Source organism: Anas platyrhynchos, chromosome 10, assembly GCF_047663525.1.
Source record: "Anas platyrhynchos isolate ZD024472 breed Pekin duck chromosome 10, IASCAAS_PekinDuck_T2T, whole genome shotgun sequence".
NCBI lineage: Eukaryota > Metazoa > Chordata > Aves > Anseriformes > Anatidae > Anas > Anas platyrhynchos.
In genome coordinates, this window is record NC_092596.1 from 15,412,202 (window position 1) to 15,430,567 (window position 18,366).

The 18,366-nt window shown below is 41.9% G+C and overlaps 1 protein-coding gene across 3 annotated transcripts in view; it reads left to right on the plus strand.

The window, feature by feature from the left end:
• The window catches only part of SLC6A14 (solute carrier family 6 member 14), a 29,431-nt gene extending 21,581 nt beyond the window's left edge, over window positions 1-7,850 (plus strand). For all 3 annotated transcript variants that reach the window (XM_072042957.1, XM_072042956.1, XM_027465203.3), the window contains exons 7-14: window positions 1,308-1,448; window positions 2,515-2,743; window positions 2,828-2,953; window positions 3,053-3,171; window positions 4,382-4,481; window positions 4,703-4,812; window positions 5,580-5,747; window positions 6,316-7,850. In XM_072042957.1, coding sequence (XP_071899058.1) covers window positions 1,308-1,448; window positions 2,515-2,743; window positions 2,828-2,953; window positions 3,053-3,171; window positions 4,382-4,481; window positions 4,703-4,812; window positions 5,580-5,747; window positions 6,316-6,465 — 1,143 coding nt within the window. In that variant the 3' untranslated portion in view covers window positions 6,466-7,850. The remainder of the gene's footprint in view (window positions 1-1,307; window positions 1,449-2,514; window positions 2,744-2,827; window positions 2,954-3,052; window positions 3,172-4,381; window positions 4,482-4,702; window positions 4,813-5,579; window positions 5,748-6,315) is intronic.
• Window positions 7,851-18,366: the final 10,516 nt, after the last annotated feature.

Genomic DNA, 18,366 nt, shown 5'->3' on the forward strand with positions numbered 1-18,366 from the left:
GCCCTGGTAACACCCAATAATTTGCACCTACAGACTAGCTAAGATGTTTGGACAATACAGGTCAAGTCCTGCAAACAGATATGCAGGTACAGTTTCCTACTTGGTTGTGAAATCTTGTTTACATTCAAGATTTCAAGCAGACTTTAGGGGTCAGGTCCCCACAAATGTCACTTTTCAAACTCTAGTTCTGCTGAGCTCCCCTGGCTGCCTGGGTTTTCCTGGGAGTAGGTGAGTGAGTTCTCCAGATTTCAGGAAGGCTGAATTTCATTTTTTTCCTCTCTGCTGTGATTCCTCACTACTTGTTTGCTGTTGTTCATTCTAATATCTCCCTCTGTTCTCCTTTTCTATTCCAAGCTTTCTACCCTTGCTCTTGGTACTGGATTACCTCTGGAATACCTGTGTTTACCCAGTCTTGTTTTTTTTTCTGGCACAATGCTCTTCTTACACTCACATTCCTTGGGTTCTCAGCAAATGGCTCTTCTAACTGTCAGTTCTGTTGTTGTATTAAGGTAAGACTCTTTGAGAAATAAGTTAAGAATCAGAACAATCTAGTTGGGAAGGAACTGGGAAAAGATAAATTGTGGAGAGAATTTGTCATTGTGGGCAAATATATGTGAAGGAGGACTTCAAAAATGATGACCCATCATATGATGGTGTAGTGCTATGGCTTGATGTAATCAGAAATATTGTGTCAATTATCTGGCTGTGTAATGCTGAAACCAAGATTAGAGAAACAATAGTATTGTTGAACATAACCTGCATCTTAATAGCACTGCTGGGCCCTGCTGCTGGCCTGGATCCCATCACGCTAGAAGTTGAATAGACAAACAACAAAAAAGATCGGTGTCTGGGAGAGCTTAAAATCTTTGTTTCCAGTAAAAAGAAAAGCTTCCAGCATGGTTTTCTTTTTCAGTCTCAACAGGAGATAATTCCATCCTGATAACCTAATTTAGACTGTTTCCAAGCTCTCATTTGGTAGAAACACTGCCTAGCAAGAGGCAGCTGGGGTAGTTGAGTTCAGGCCTTGCTACTGCAGTAAATCATGTCAGAAAACATTTCTGAAACTGATCAAGTGGTATCTGAGAAGTGGATATGTGGCTTGGGCTTTCTGCTGGAATGAAGTTCCAGAACTGGCTAAGCCAGATGATTAGTGTTTGACATGTGTGTTCACCTTCGGCCTCACTTCCCTAATGATCTGTTCTTTGTTTGTACCAGTAGCTCTTAGCCTAAACGCTCATTATTCCTCATGCACAGAGGGCTGTGTATCCCCTCACCGCTAATGTGCCTCCCCACCCTTCTTTCTGTAGGTTGTCTACTTTACTGCACTCTTCCCCTATGTCATCCTGCTCATCTTACTGGTACGAGGTGCCACCCTGGAGGGTGCTCTGGATGGCATTGAATACTACATTGGGAAACAGTCCAACATCACCAAGCTGATGGAGGCAGAGGTGAGACATAGTGTGAGGTCTGGAGGCATGACAAACTTCTGTGGTTATATGGGCTTGTCATTTATGGAGCAATTTATTTATTTATTTTATTTTTTTAATCCAGACAAATGATTCTTCACTTCCTGCCCTGGTTCCTTATCCACAGCAGGGTTCTGATTTTTCCAGCTCTATAAGAAGTTCAAGTTCCCGTTCCAGCTACACTTGATCTAAAAAGTAGCTACTCTTTGCTCCCTCCCTACCACACCAGAGAGTAGCAATTTCTACCATATTGCCTCCAAGTAGTTCTCTGGAGGCATGGGTTTCATCCTAGCAAAGCCTGCTGAGAAAGTTCTTTCTGTGGGAGTGAGCACTGCTTACTTGTCAGCCCATGTTGCTAAAGATTTCAAGGGTCTTTATCAGAAAAATGAAGGACCACCTGAGCTGGAAATTCGTGCTGTGCCTTGCACAGCAAATTAGCTCAAAAAATTAGATGGACAGGGAAAGGCACTTCATGCAAATGGAGACTGGATTTTTTTCTGTTCTAGTTTAGGACAGCATTAGATCTGTTTGAAGAAAAGCAAATATTCAGTGCACTTAACTTGTGGTATTTTTTGAAAGCATTTGGCACTAGCTGCAGGGCTGCAGCAGAGGCACAGTTTCTCACAGAAATGGTCTGTCTGGGTCATGGTGTGAGGAACACAAGTGGGTGAGCACATGGAAACTCTCATTTCTGATACCCTGTCCTGGTTTTCCTTATTCATTGGCAGTGTGACAAGGCTCCTATCTCAACAACCTACATATGTGAATGAATTGAATCTCTTCTTCACGGTTAATCCAATAAGGCTTATATATTTGGCAACATACTTGGGATGTGACCTTCCTGAGATCACAGATGATATTATTTTTGCTGGAGACTGCAGGGTCACCAGCAAGTTATATCCCACCTACTCTGAAATTCATATGAAATAAAATTAGATACTTTGACTAAGTGTAGCAAAATGCTGGAGCTTCCACGGAGGGAATGCTTGAATATTTGTGATATGTTTTATAAGTAGTACAGTAACTGTCATGTTCTTGTTTTTGGTAGGTTTGGAAAGATGCAGCCACTCAGATATTCTACTCCCTGTCTGTGGCATGGGGTGGGCTTGTTGCTTTGTCTTCGTACAATAAGTTCCACAACAACTGCTACTCAGATGCTATTTTTGTTTGTGTAACAAACTGCCTCACCAGTGTGTTTGCTGGGTTTGCAATTTTCTCCGTCTTGGGACATATGGCATTTGTGTCGGAGAGACCTGTCTCAGAGGTTGTAGATTCAGGTAGGTTGATCATTACACTGTCAGTACAGGGACCTACTTCGACCAAGGCATAACAATAACATCCTTCATTCCACTTCTTTGCAGGTTTTGATCTGGCATTTGTAGCCTACCCAGAGGCTCTCTCCAAGTTACCAGTTTCTCCTCTTTGGTCCTTTTTATTTTTCTTCATGCTTCTGCTCTTGGGCCTTGACTCTCAATTTGCCACCATAGGTGAGTGAAGCTCTAAATAACCCATTGCTTTTCAAATGAAAAGTCATTTTGTAATTGCGCTGCTTCTGTTCAAAACCCACACTTATCCTTCCCTTGCAGAAACACTTACAACCACCATACAAGATATATACCCCCAAATGATGAAAAAGTTGAGAATCCCTATAACCCTGGGTGTGTGCATATTGCTCTTCTTTCTTGGTCTTATCTGTGTTACTCAGGTGAGACATTAAACTTTCTTTGGCAATGGCTTTAGTTATGCTGCAAGTGATAAGTCAAATCGTCCCTTCACAGTGTGACAAGGGCTTCCTTGAGTGCTCCTATTTGTATGGATCTGAGAGAATCATGAATTTTGTAAATGTGCTGGACATTCAAAGCGGAAATTCTCATGGGGAACCCCTGAAGAACCTAAGGCTTTCTGTGGTTACTAAACTGAGATATGCTTTTAAATAGAAGGCCTATAGATAGCCTGTGTGGCATCAACCTGACTTTTTGCTCTTCAGTTTAGGAGATTATCTGTGTAATCTCAAGCATATATATACAGTATATCTGCAGCACTGTGGGAACTGTTGCTAGATGTGGATGGGATCTTTGTGTTTATAACTGACTAACAGACGGGACAGCATTTGAGTAATAGCCTGCTCAAGTCATAAAAAACAACTAGCTCATGATTACTTCTGAAAAATATGGAATTTTCTGTACACTCTACTTTTTCTTGAGGCAGTTGCTCTTAAGGATGTAAGGTTCATTGCAATGTTTACATTAGAAATACAGATTCATGCATGCAATTAGTCTGAGAATGTAATGAAGATGGTTGTGGTGAATAAGCAGTTGTGTAGTCAAGCAAAAAACAGGTTATAAAATGAGACAGAAATTTGCAAAGGACTTAATATTAAGGAGTGTGAATTGTTATAAAGCTTGTTCCCTGCTTTGTGATCCTACTACTGTATTCAGGTATTTAAAGCTGTGTTTAACCAATCTGGGACACTTGTGTGTGTAGGAAAATACAAACCTATCAGAGTTATTAACTGGCATAGCTATTCCTGTTGCTCAATATTCAAGCTGGTGAAGCAATATTTGCTAACATTTAATCTTATATTCTTTCTTGTATTCCTGTGAAGCTGATGCTTTGATACTGTCAAGTTCCAAATTTGAATCTTGATATCAGCTGTTTATATATACTTTACATGTACGCATATCTTGTTAATATGCAGATCTATGGTATTTCATCAGATGTGCTTTTCAATTTTACATAGAGAAATTTAAATAAAATAATGTTCACAGATGTGTACTTAACCCAAAGAATCAGGAATTTAAGAAACTTGGACTGGTAACTAGTTAAAAAGATTTGAATGGCACAACTTATTTTATTTGCATAAAGAAATTATGGGTACCAGGTAAATTTTTGTCTCTTTCTTGTTTGTTCTACAGGCAGGAATTTACTGGGTTAACTTAATAGATCATTTCTGTGCTGGATGGGGAATACTTATTGCTGCTGTCCTGGAGATAATAGGCATCGTCTACATTTATGGTAAATATTTTTGCATTGAAAAGACATGATTGGATTATACAATCACAGGCACAATCTATATTAAATGTTTATTCTGCAATAAAATATTTATAACTTCTTAACGGTTAAAGTCTTTCATCTTGTTATCACAGAACTGGAGACATTTCCTCTATTATTTTTAAGTAAACACTTGCAAGATACATACCAGTTTTACAATACACCATCTAATTGTTTTTCAACAGGAGGAAACAGATTTATCGAAGACATTGAGATGATGATTGGAAAGAAGAGCTGTTTCTTTTGGATGTGGTGGAGAATGTGCTGGTTTTTCCTTACTCCTGTGCTGTTAGTGGTGAGTGCAGATGACTGGATTACGTTAGTGTGACAGAATTTATTAATTTGATATAGAATGAGTTTCCATGCAGATATGAGATGAATGTCTGGGCACCGTATGTAGAGATAAGGTATGATGGAGTCAGTAGACCAACCTATATGCTACCTGTGATTTCCTATACATATCACTCCCCTCTGTGTCCTTTCCAGGAGAAACTAGACCTTCAGATCAGTAGCTAGTGAGATGAATCCACATTTCAAGGAGTAATACTGAGCAACCAGATTGTCTGTCCTAGCAGCTGACTTCATATTCTCTCAGTCTGCAATGATGAATTGAAAACCTAGACTCTCCAGTTTGAGAGAAATTTCGTGTTCTGGACAGATCCCTGGCATGGATTTACTCTTTGGATGTCCAGCTGTTCCCGTCTAAGATTTTTGTCTGTGCTGTCACATGCATCTCAGTTTTTCATTACTCCTGCATTTCTAATTGTAGTTGTAGATGGCTGGATTATGTTTGTCTTACAGAATTTATTAATATCACAAATCCAAGAGATTTGCAGACACATATATTCTCCAGCATAACATTGCAACAGAACTCAGAAATCTCATTCTGTTTAAATGTAGATGTAATTGAAGTGTTGGGCTGCATGAACAAATCACATGTCCAAAAAGTAAAAGAGAACTGTGCAGTAGTTGTAGATAGTCCTTTTTTTAACTAGCTTGGAAATACAGTGCAAGTTAATTACGTGAAACTCTTCTTCTTCTCTCTCTCTCTCATTTTAATAGGCAATTTTGGTTTGGTCCTTGGTCACATTTTCAACTCCCACTTATGGCTCAGTTTTATATCCAGCCTGGGGAACTGCTGTTGGCTGGTGTATGATTATCTTCTGTGTCATCTGGATTCCCATTGTTGCTGTTGTAAAAATATGTAAAGCTGAAGGAAACATATGTCAGGTAAGGGCACAAAAAATCTGTCAGAGTATCAAATCTCACTTTCCTTGGAATTTTAAGGAATGTCTATGCCCTCTTTTCAGGAGCATGTTCCTCAAGGTGTCATCAACTGCATTTTTAGATGAAAGCTCATCTTTGGTAGTTTAATTGGAGGCAAATGTACGCTACTGTGATCTGCTGTGAAGATAAAATTTAATTCTCTGGGAGTGTGCCCAAGCTTTCAACAGTGTTTTTAATGGCTTCTAGTGTTATTCCATTTTCCTGGAGTTTTACTTCCTATTCCTCACTGAAATGAACAAATGTAGGAACTGAGATATGCTCTTCTTACCAAGCTTTGCCAGGGAGTCCCATTTTCACATCTTTCCTTGCTTATATGATATCTGTGGCTGAAGCCACTGAACACAAAGACATTTGTAATGCTTTTTTTTTTAAAAAAAAAAAAAAAGAAAAAGATAATTTGTCTGCTATTTGTTGAGTTGCAGGGCATATTTAGAATTACAGCTTTATTGAATTTTAAGAATAGTACAGACTAAGGTAGGACATTAAGTGTCTCTTGTTTTTTGTTTTCCAGCGTATTGTGAGCTGCTGCAGGCCTACTGCAAACTGGGGTCCCTATCTGGAATGTCACCGAGGTGAAAGATACAGCCATGTTGTAAATCCCCAAAAGGAAAAGGAACATGAGATTCCTACTGTGTCTGCTTTCACATACTTTCGTGAATGAGATGGCCATTTGGATGACAAATTTTTAACGTCTGCTTTTTCTTTAACCATTAGAAAGTGACAATGCAAAACAACAACAACAAAATTAACCCTCTGCCCTTCAAAGTTCAACCCTCAGATGAAAGCAAGCCATACTATTTATTTTTAGAGATGTACGTTTGAGGAGGAACACACCTCCCCAGACAGCTTGGTTAAGAGGGCAGAAAAATGCTCTGCAGCCTCCCCAGGCTGATGGACTGGGCATGCTTAACTGCATCCAACCAGTACCCAGCTGGACTGTGCATACTGGTGTGGAGGAGAAGAAAAACACATTCTGGTGCTCCCCAGCCATGTGAAATTTAAGACGAGGTGCTGTGCTTGAATGCACCTGTGTGCTACAGGTAGTGTGCAGTTGCTACCTTCTGCTGTGATTTGCCCTCCATAGTGCTCCACAGTTGGAGGTGAGCTGCAGAGGTGTGCTGCTGCTTGGCTCTGTAGCTTAGGGAAAATGAATAATTTTTCTCTAAGCCTTGCTCAATGCTGTGAGGCTGCTCAGAATTTGATATTTTCTACAGCATGTGTTCATTTCATCTATGCATCTTAATGCTGAGTGGCAAAAAACTTTCATCACTGGAAGTAAGGCTATGACATGGTGAAAAAAAGCAGGCTTCTTCGTCATTATTTCCCCTGGGATCTACAAATAGTCATTTTTTTTTTTTTTTGTGTCATCATGCTCCATTCCCATCATGTCTATAACTCAAAAATTCTTTGTTTCCAATAATCCGTAATTAGGCTCTGCAGACTGAAATAGTAACTTTTGATTTCTGTTGTGTCTGCTCTCTCTACACTCATCAAGGCTTTTTTTATTGTTCTCTGCATGTTTCATTCAAGCTGTGTTTTTTCCTTGCAAAGGAGACCAGAGAGCATTTAAAAGGTTCGGACAGTGTTATTAGTCTTCCAGTAGAGCCAAGAGAAGCAGAACTTTACCCTAAGTGAAGGTTAGAATTGCCTTGTAATACCAGTAGTCCAAAATTTGCTGAAATCATGAGATTACTGAAAAGTTACGTTCTTTTAATGTAACCCCCCAGTTCCTAGGTAGAAGTGTAAGTCTGTGCTCCCAAATAGAAATGAACTCCCAATAAAGGGAAGAAAAGATCTATGGAATGAATGCATACATTTTGTGTGCTGAAGAATGTCTCTCTCACTGTGATAATGTTCCTTGGGAACAATGCAACAGGGTTTCTAGCTGTCCCTTCCTCTCAGGGCTTTGTCACTGTTTCTGGACATTGAAGGAGTGTGGATGATGGCTTGATGCCCAAGCTGCATACCTTGCTGTATGTTTTATATTGATATTTTTGTGACAAATCAACACTGTATTGCAAATAAAATGCAATTTTCTGTTTTTAATGTGTTTTGTTAGTTTGTTTGGAGTTTTTTGGTTTTTTTTTGACCTGGAAAATGAGATTTCAGCCTTTTACATGGAGCCGTGGAGAGCACTTTGTCGGGTGGGAAGTAACACCAACTGTTCCATGATCCTAAGCTTTTGGGAGGTTCAACCTCAGGAATCATTTTCTTAGGGAAGTTAGGATCGAATGTTCTGGAGCTGACTCAGAAAAGGTAGTAATTGTGTGAGGGTTTATAAAAAAGACTACGGGATCAGAATCTGTGACAGGAGGTTGTGAAATATTCCTGCATTCCAACTGCTATGGGGTCAGCATCTAGCAATGAACCAGGAGAAAACAGTGTTGTTGCTGGCTCTGATGCATGGAGAGGTTGGGAGCAGCAGGGAGGCTGTGCTGCAAAGTTGTGGTATTCATTCTCCAATAATCATCAGTGCCACAACTGGGCTGTGGTGGGCAACAGCTTGTACCTGAGAAGGAACAGTCTTTGGGAAGGAGAGAGAAGTTAGTTAAGTAGCTAATGAGAGAGCTCCAAAGGTGGTGGCAAAGCAGGCAGGCTGAAAAAGGTCCAAAAAGAGTCCAGAAGAGCTTTGGCAAGAAATGCTGAAGACTAATACCTGGTGCCCATCGACTGCTCTGTGGAGAAACCCTGCTGCTGCACACAGGGCCCCTTTACCAGGGCTACTTTGATGTGGTTTCTGCTCTAGACTTCCTTTACAGGCTTCTAGGAGCTATTTTCATGATCTTGTACCATCTAAGCCTCCCAGAAGAGCAACAGAAAACAAATTCTCAAGGGCTGGGGACCCAGCTAGGTGCTTTCTCTCTCTTTGAAGGTAAGAAAATCAGCACGTTTATGATTATGAGGTTTGCCTTCCTCACCTGTAGCAGAGCTGGGGGATCCCTCTGTATGTGTATACGAGTGCATGAGCAAGTTCCATCTTTGCAAAGCACCCAATTATTCTGTTCTCTTTAGGAAAGCTGATTTACTCCTTATGTTGCTGGAAGCTGGCATCTGCTGAGCAGTGTTAATGAATATTTAGAAGTCAGCTTTCATATTCCTTACCCATCGCAACTCTGTCCTGGCACCTGGGGTTGTTCAATAGCCCCTGAGGGTTATGCAAAGAATTGCTGTCCCTTAGCATGGAGGCAGCACACCTGGGCATCTTCCTCATCCATGCAGTCTTCTGCCAAACATCCTAGTGCGTGTTGTGCCGAAAAATCAGCAGTGCTGACCAATGTAGTGTTCCTGGTAAAGGGAGGTTGCTCTGTGCTGGGCAAGTGATCTCAATGTCTGTATTTTTTCTTGTGTGGTGGGATATATATATATATAATATATTTGTCTTTTTTTTTTTTTTTTTTTTTTTTTTTTTTTGTTCTTTAAGGAAAGAGGCTAAAATTGTTCAGTTTTGAATCAAACTAAACAGGAATGAGAGGACAACTCTTGAAAAAAGAAAAGTAGAACTGGAAGTAGAACTGGAAAAGAAATATGTTCATTTTGGATTGGTTCAAAACAGAAGTATGTTTTCAGGCAGGAAAGAGAACTTAGACAAGAGCAGTTCCAAAAAAAAGCCTCATCTATAACGTGGAAACATTTAAAAAGAGGTATTACAAATGGTACTTGTATTATTTGTATAAACACGTAAGTTAGCAAGGGGCCTAGCTTATAAAAGCAAATACAACACACCCACACACGCCAGTTATTTCCATTGCAGAGACGGCTCAGGGGTCAGAAGCCAAATTTAATAACAATCCATGCATTTCTGCCGCAACACCCCTTGGCCCCCCTCCCGCTTTCCAGCCGGGGCTGCGTGGCTCTGCAGTAACCAGCAGAGAGCAGCGTGGGCTCGTGCTTGCGGCTCCGCTGCCGGCACCCGCGGCAGCGGGGGCGGGCGGGGACCTCCCGGCACCTAGAGCAGCCCCCGGCCCTGCTTGGCTCCACCCGAGGCCTCCGGGACCTGCATTACGAAGCAGCCGCCGGAAAACTGAGTCATTTGGCACGCGGTCCTGCCCTGCTGGTAGCTGTTGGGCAGCCTCGAGCAGCCTCTGAGCTATGAATCAGTCAGGCAATACCAAAAGTGTTTTTTTTTTTTTTAATTTAAATGTTCCAGTTGGGTGGAAAAAGACAACTCAGTGCTCCATCTAACCTCTGCTTGACCGACTGTTATGGTACTAATACATCTGCCCTGCCAAAGCCAGTCTGGCCTTTGCAGAAAGGAGCTGGCTGCAGGCCATCCCAGCGGACGGGTGGGTAGTTCTAGGAAATGGCTGCACAGCTCAGTTTTAGGATGTTTTGTGTTCTTCCCTTTCAAGTCCCTAGAGTCACGCTGTTCTCATTCTCTGTACCTGTAGATGACGTGGCCTTGCTGAGGTGTCCTAAAGCCCAAAAGCAATATACATGTTTTAAATTGAAGTCTTCCTTTTCTTGTTTCAGCTTTAAATCTATTTTTCCCTCATTTTGTGGGACTGTGGCAGGGTTTTGTGTCGTTGTTTGGCTTCATATCCGTGAGTATGTTTGTATTTGATGTGGGCACCATGGTACCGCAGCTGGGCTCTGAGGGATGGTGCATCCCTCACATAGTTGTAGTGTAGCTGTTTGGAGATGGATGAATGAGAAATGAGAGGTACCAATATGAGCAGAGCTGACTTTCCGAGTAGCCACACAGGACCAAGGAGAAATCTACTGCTTGCACAGCCCATCTGCTGACAGCAAAATCATATAGTTCTTGATAGTCACCTTTCAAGCATGTTGGGAATGCTCCACAATGTCTGGTCAGGCAGAAAATTCCAAAATGTTTAAATTGAAAGTATTCTTGAAACAAATTAATGGCTGCTGGCCTCAAAGAAATGGTCTTTTTACCTTGTTGGAAAAACACAGTTTCAGTGATTTCAGTGATTTTGCCTTTTAGTCCAAATCCTTTTGTTTTGAAACATTAGTAAATACAGGCTATTAAGTACTGAAAAAGACAAATAATGAAGTTTTACACTCTTGAAACTTAAAATAATTTGCCCAATTTGAAATATTTTGGAAGGGAGGTGAGGGGGGAGTTGGTGTTTTGACCTTTCTTCATTTGGAATGAGGAAATAGTCATTGCTTTAAAACTATCTGAAGGATGACAAAAATCTTTCCCAACCTGATCTATGATGTAAATATGCTGGTAGGACCTTTTACAGTTAAAAAAAGAAAAAGAAAAAGAAAAAGAAAAAGAAAAAGAAAAAGAAAAAGAAAAAGAAAAAGAAAAAGAAAAAGTCAAGTTCTGGTCCTGGCATATGGTTGGGAATACTTTTAAGCTTATTTCCATACCACGAGTAAAGACTTTACTCTAAAGTAGATTGGTGTAATGATTTGTTTAAAAAATGAACAAACACACACACACACTAACAGTGCTGGCATATTTATTTTATTTTATTTTATTTTATTTTATTTTATTTTATTTTATTTTATTTTATTTTATTTTATTTTATTTTATTTTATTTTAAACTCATGGGATGATTTAGTATATCCCCTGAAGGCTAGAGTTACCATAATCAGATGAATCAAAGACAGCAACCTCTGGCCAGGCAGCAGGACATGATGTAGAACCGAGAGGCTATTGTGCAAGAGACAGCAGCTTGTTAAACTGGATCTCTCACTGAAGGAATTGCTGTGCGGAATGGTAGCCTTACCTGGGCTGACCCTGCTCCATCGCAGTGAGGACAATAGACAGCATGGTCACAGCTGTTAAAGGAAGATTTTCTCCCCCAATAAAACCAGCTAAAGTTAACTTTCCTGAACTGTTTTATCAGTGTGTGACAACTCAGCCAATTATGAAAGTATAACTGACCTCAGTGAAGCATGGAGTCAGTGTGGGGTGAAGTCTGTCTGGGCTTCTTGAATAGAGTCCAGCTCAAGAGCCAAAGCAGAATTGAAGAGGTTTGGAGAAAGGGAAAGAAGACAGCTGGAGTGTTGAAATAGGCTCTGCTCAGCAAGCAACTGATGGAATTAAGATTTTGCTTTGCAAAAATCAGGGCTGGAGACCAGAGACAAGAGTCATCTAAGGAAAATTATGGGAGAAAATAATCTAAGAAAAATCGTTTCCAAGGAAATCAAGAAAGGATTGAAAGAGGCTAGGTAATGACAGTTTATGGTTTCTAACAATTTTAGAGCCAGGAAAAAAAAAGACAGAAAAGGAAGGTGGTGAGCTCCCCTGCTCCAGTACTGAGGAGTTTCAGTGGAAGGTAATGGCTGGTGGAGACAACAGCCAGAGAGGGGCGATTGTCCAACAGTGTACCAAAGTAACTGAAGTAACTTGCCTAAGGACACAGAGCAGCATCAATGGCAAAAGAAGACCAAGTCCACCCAGCAGTCATTGCTGCCTTGCTCTTACTGCCAATTGTAATGGCAGAAGTTTAGTTACTGTATGTACCTCTCTGCATTGGGCTGAAATAAAAATGGCATGCAAATGACACTAGGCAGGGAAAGCAAGTTATTCAAACAGGAGAAAGTCAGCAATATTTTAATGGTTTATCCAAAAATCCCTGCATAAATGAGGCAGTGATTGCAATTGAGCTGATGTGAGAGAGCTGGGGAATCTCTGAACCTGTGATCCCGTAGTGCTCCCACAGCACTCCAGCTAGCCACTAAGTCTGTTTTTCCTTGTTATTCCTGCACAGGCAATTGCTGCTTTTCTGTGAGTACAGCAGTTGGCGTTTCCTTATTCCTTGTGTTCTCTGCCAGTTCATCTGTCTCGCGGGACAGGCAGGGCTTGGCAGCTGAAATAACCAGGCACCTGGCTGCAGTCACTCAAAAATGGGGACACCCTAAAATTTTGCTTCTGTCTTCCAGCCATGAAATGGGAAGATAGCTTTGAGATTCCTCTGCCTACCCACAGCATTGCTCAGAAGAGTTTTCAAACCAGCAGGGAAAATTTTCCATCCAGCCTCTATCTCACAGAAGTGTCTGTGAGGCCACAGCTTCATAGTTGGTGCGAACAACTACCTGCATGGAAGGCTGCGTGTGGGGAAGGTGGTCAGACCTGGTGGAAAGAAGGGAGCTGCTAATCCTTTCCCTCACTTACCAGGAATGCTGCTTTGTGCCATTTCCCTTTGCTTCCAAGGATGTCATCTGCAAGTGTGACCAGATGGCCTGGGGTGGATGGAGAACAGGCGCGTGAGCAAGCAGGGGACAAATCACTCATTTTTATTGCTGCCAGAATTTAGATGACAGCAGAAAAAAGCAGCTGGGTACAAATAGTGCTACTGCTAGGAAGCTTGTGCACAAGCACTGAGCTGCACTTCTGTTTGTGGGAGCCCAGGGTGGACTGAAGGAATGGACTGCCTCCTCACCTGCAGGAGTGCTTAGGCAGCGTGCTCACCTGGGTGCAGCTTTGCATGCACTGAACAGAAGGGCCTGGATGCATGGTTTTGTGATTGCAGTGGTATTGTACAAGGCAGGGTGCAGATTGTGCCAGGCAGGAAATTAGGGGCAGTGGTTTGCTCAGCTGGACACTTGACTGGGTATCTCACGTCAGATTCCAGGGGACTGTTTTTTTTTTAGGGAGTCTTAGTTAGGAACAGTTTAGAAATGGTCTTTTGCAGCCCACCTGTGTCCAGCTTGAGCCATGAGTGAGAGCTCCACAGTAAGCCAAACTGGGGGAGTGCAGCACAGGTCTTCAATTGCACCACACTTGGGGAGCTGAGAGGTTATCTGGCATCACTGGCTTGGGCAGGTCTGCTGGCCCTGCTGTGACTGGCAGAGTGCTACAGTTGTGGTAGGAGCTGGGTGCAATTGTGATGATGGTGTGCAGTGAATATCTACCCACTTTGGTGCTCTGAAAAGGTAGATCCCCTCTTGCAGTCACAAAAAGAAAGCCTGCAAGGCAGCTTGCAGCCATGAATATATGTTTTACTTTGAATAATTTTCAAGTATTTTGAAAGCAAAGAGGGAAACAAATAAGCAAACACCAAATAGGAGCCAAAAAGGCCAAACACTGGTCATATTTATAGGACAGATTGGGAAGGCAGACAGCAATGTGGGAGCTAGTAATACAGTGGTGTATTTGATATGGCTGTTGATCAGAGAAAGATGAATGCCTAGGGGAAAATCTAGAAATATGTAGAACGCTGCAAATTAATATTGGTTGTTTGACAAAGACTAAAGTAATGAGAGGAATCTGCCATGTTCCACCTGTTCAGATAGAGCTACTGGGCTGTGAAATGACAGATCAAATTAATGCGCCAGGCAGAAAGGCTGTAATGAGAGACTTTGATTGCTGAGGCATTGGCTAGACCCTGGAGCCTGTGACCTGGGAGAAGAGAGGAGGAGTGTGATCGCTGGAAGGATCCTGGGTTCATCTGGAGGGTTTGAGCCTGGGTGGTCCTAAGTGCTCTACTCCCTCCAAGATCTTGGAAATAATCATTTTGGATTGATGTTTCCATGAAAATCAATTTGGGAGAAATGTTCAGATGCTTTCCAGCTAAGGAGTTCAATAGTAATTAGATACAGAATTAATTTGAGTTTTCTCCAACAAAATCCTTTAAAATGTTTTCATGAGTGTTTCTGCATGTCAAAATGTTTCTGGTAATCTTTGGCCAGCCTGCTCCCCTTAGGCAGGGACACAATAGCCTGGATGTCACAGTGTGGAGCTTATGGGGCAGGCAGTCCATCCTTGCTCCCAGCACCTGCCTGCGAGGCTGGGTTCTGCATAAAGCCCCATGGGCAGCTCCACGCTGCAGCTGGGTGGGAGCCAGTCACACTGCTGTGGGAAGCCTGAAATCATGCAACAGGAATCCAAACCCTCTGGCTGGTCATAGACCCTTGTCCCGAGTCTCCAAAGAGTCGGCTTGGTGCTGCCAAATGAGACCTCTCTGCTTGTGCTGGAGTGATGCTCTAGACATTCAGATGTTGGAAAATTGCACATTCAATTTTGGAGATGCAGGCTTTGATTAAATCCAGGATTTACAAAATAAAATAAAAAGGAAGGGGAGTTTAGGGGAAAAGACACAGGTGAAAAAAAATATTAGTAAACTGTGAATCATCAAAATGGGTCTTTCTACCCCCTTTCTCAGAGATTTGACAGGGCTAATCTCCTTAAAAAAACTGACACAGCCCCAGACAGAATAGCATCCCTATGTACTCTGAGAGCCATAATCCTCTGGAGCTCTGTAAATGCTAACAGATATATAGTGTGATCTGTGCTTTTGTCAGTCTGAGTTATTTCTGCAGACCCTGCCTGGCTATTGGCATTGTCTCACAGGTTTAATAGGTGCTCCTTCTGCACCCCCAACCTCTACAGAACTGGCTAGTGACTGTTGGGACAATCTGGGAAGTCTCCAGATGATACTGTTGGACATAGAAGTCTTTCCCTAACTAGTCATCTCTGGCCCTTGCACCTATCACTGGTGTACACATAAATGTGGTAGATCCCACATTAATCTTGGGACATTTAGAGTTGGGGTCAGGTATGAACTGCAGCGTTCCCACAGATCTGGTTACTCTGTTAAACCAAGTGAGCAGTGGGTAAAACCCCTCTCCTGTCTCACTGCAGTTCTGCAAGGGGATAAGTTGGTATTTTATCTCTTGCACCTCTGGTTGAAAGTTAGATTCTCTGGTCCTGCTTAGCATGCGGCAGGACTGAGCCAGTGCTCCCCTTGCTCATCTAGAGCACTAAGATTCATTAACCTGCATTTATCAGCTCTTGCCAGGGAAACGGTGAATAATGAGGCCTGGTTCAGGTAATGAAATGATCTCCCTCTCACATCTGATTACATTGCCTCTTATTATTTCTTCAGTGTGTAAGTTTGTTTCCCTGGAAACTTGTTTTGTAAACACTAATGACTGTGCAGTTATGGTCCAAAGTTAAACTTCCCAACAGTGCTGCAGGAGTCTGGAGAGCCATGTGGTCAAGCTGCCCATTACCACATGAGCTTCATTTGGGATGGAGACAGCCTCTGCCTCTTTGCTGCAAGGTACACAGAGCAGCACCAGGAATGTGTAGCCTTTTGCAACCACCAGCAACAGCTTTCACCTTTTTGATCAGGTGCCATTGCTGTGATTTAGCCTACCTAACTGTCCCTCTTCTCTGTTGTTGAGTTTCTCTCAGAGATATTTACCACGATCCCCCTCCATTTGTATTTTGTTAGCTAAGACAAATACATATTACACCCCCTCCCCCATTATTTAATTTATTTTTTTCCCCCTTTCTTGAGTAGCCAGAGCAGTGCATATTATTCAAGATACCTCATATAAGTATTCTAAGTGTGTTTTCTCTCTTCTGGAATGACTTTGCTTGTACATCTTGAAATTTCATCTGCTTTTTCAGAGGCATCTACTTGGCAGCTTGGAGTCATCCTAAGTTAAAATACTGCATCCAGAAATTCACATCCTTAGCCCCAAAAAGATGTGTACTCTTTGCCCCATTTCTACAACAAAAGCCCTCAAGTTCATCCAGTTTTCCTATGACTTCCTTCTCATTGACCTCTGTGTAGACTTGGTGACACCATTCCCACTTTACCCACTTCCTTCTCCAGCTTACCAGTTTTATAAGTATCTCTCTTTCTCCAACCATAGTGTTTGTAGCTGTGGAGGATGTTTCACTGCAATCTAAGCAAATGAGAGCTGCCCACCTACAGCACATGCTATGTATCTGTGATAAGATAAGTCTTGTACAAACCCTTCTTGCAATAAGACAGCTCATTGCAATGGCTCTGTATGTGTTTCCTTGACATACAGTCCAGAAAATGCAGGACAACTTTGTGTTATTTTCAGAGAAGTACTCTTGTTTATGTAGGATGTAGCAAGCTCCTGGTCTGCCAGTGATCATTATATGTCTTCTCAAGATGAGTCTTTTATTTCTGTCCTCATTATTTCTTTACCATACTATGCAGGAGCTCCAGTAGCAGCCTGGGACTCCCTGTGCAAGGCATTGTCCAAGCAAGGAATGGAGTCTAAGCCCAAGTCTAAGCCCTACAGAGGAGAGGCATGCATGAGCCATTTCCTAGCAGAATGCAGATGGATGTAACCACTGGTTTGAACAAGGCACCAAGGCAACATTGGTGCACTGAAGCCCCTGGACCACGTGTGACAGATTTTCACTCTCCTGCCCTTTCAAAGTTGCACTTGAGGGACTGTGCATCTTTCAGGAGATGCATTTTTATGGTGGTCCCTTTTGTCATATAAGAGCTGCTGGGAAAGTAAATCTTATCCTACAGGCTGGTCACGTCTCACCTAGGAGTGTTTGGAAGAGTTCTGTGGTCTCTTTAGAGGACTAGTCAAGACATGGGTCATAAATTTCAGGTGGCACCTGGACCTTTTATGAACTACCATGGTGTGCATTGCTGGGACAAACCTGTCCCTGGGACAGTGCCTCCCCTGTGTTACCCATGATACATTTGCACATTTCCTCCTGTATTGATTTCACATATACTCAACCAGTCACTAAAAGGTGAAATTTGAACCCAATAGTGCAGGGGCTGATAACAATACAGGCAGGTTTATTGGCCTGATTGGTAGTAACGTGACTTCTCTGCAGGAGCTGAAAAAATGAAAGTCATCTGTATATTAAAACAAGTGTGGGGAAAAGACATTTCCACACATAATTGTTCAATCTGTTTAAATTAGGTTTCTTTTTTCCCAAAACTATCAACTAATGGACTGAAAAATTTCTTAATGCATCTATTTTTGAAGACAATGCCATTTTTCTCAGGAAAGAAAATCATTAAGTGACAAGTGAGCAACCAGTCTCCTTGTCAGTGTGTTTCTCAGTTTCAGCTGGGGAAACAGGTGTGGAAATGGTTTAAATTAAATGGTTTTCTACACTGTGAGTCAAAATGTAAATTGTTATTATTTTGATGGTTTTGTTTTCCTTGTAGGGTTTTGCACATTTATGCTACAGAGTGCAATTGTGCAGTATTCCAGAAATAAGTGACCTGGTGCAAAGCTCACTGTACATTAATTTCCTTGGTTTTAAAACTTGCAATTTCATCACAATATCTTGAACACCTGACAGGATTTTCCATGAATCCTGGGCTCTTTGCTACTTGGATATGGCTCCTCATCAGCCTCTCCATGATGAAGGCAGTCCTAGGCAGCCACCACACATTTCAGCCCATTGGTAGGTGGCTGCTGAGTGTCCCATTCACCTTTGTGCTGGAGGCCATATGCCATTTCATTGCCTCTATATGACCACCCCAAACCCTGGGAAAAGGTCATACTGGGGCTTTGTCAGAGTAATAGCTTTGTTTTGCCTTCACTGGCTTTGTCCTTCTGACCCCACCTGTTATAAACCCTGCACTTTGTACCAAGTGCATTCTAGACCCCTCCCATATCCCATTTTTATCCTTGTTTGCAGAGGATAGTGACTCTAGGTCCAGCCCACAAGCTCTACCTAATTTGACTGCTATTAAGACAATTCATAACTGTGTTTTTCTGTGACCAATAAATATTATATTGCATCATAGCAACTGACATATATCCTATTACTCCTTAGATAAAAACCTAGAGCTGATAGAAGGGAACAAAGAGATTGTAGCTTATTGATCTTCTTGGC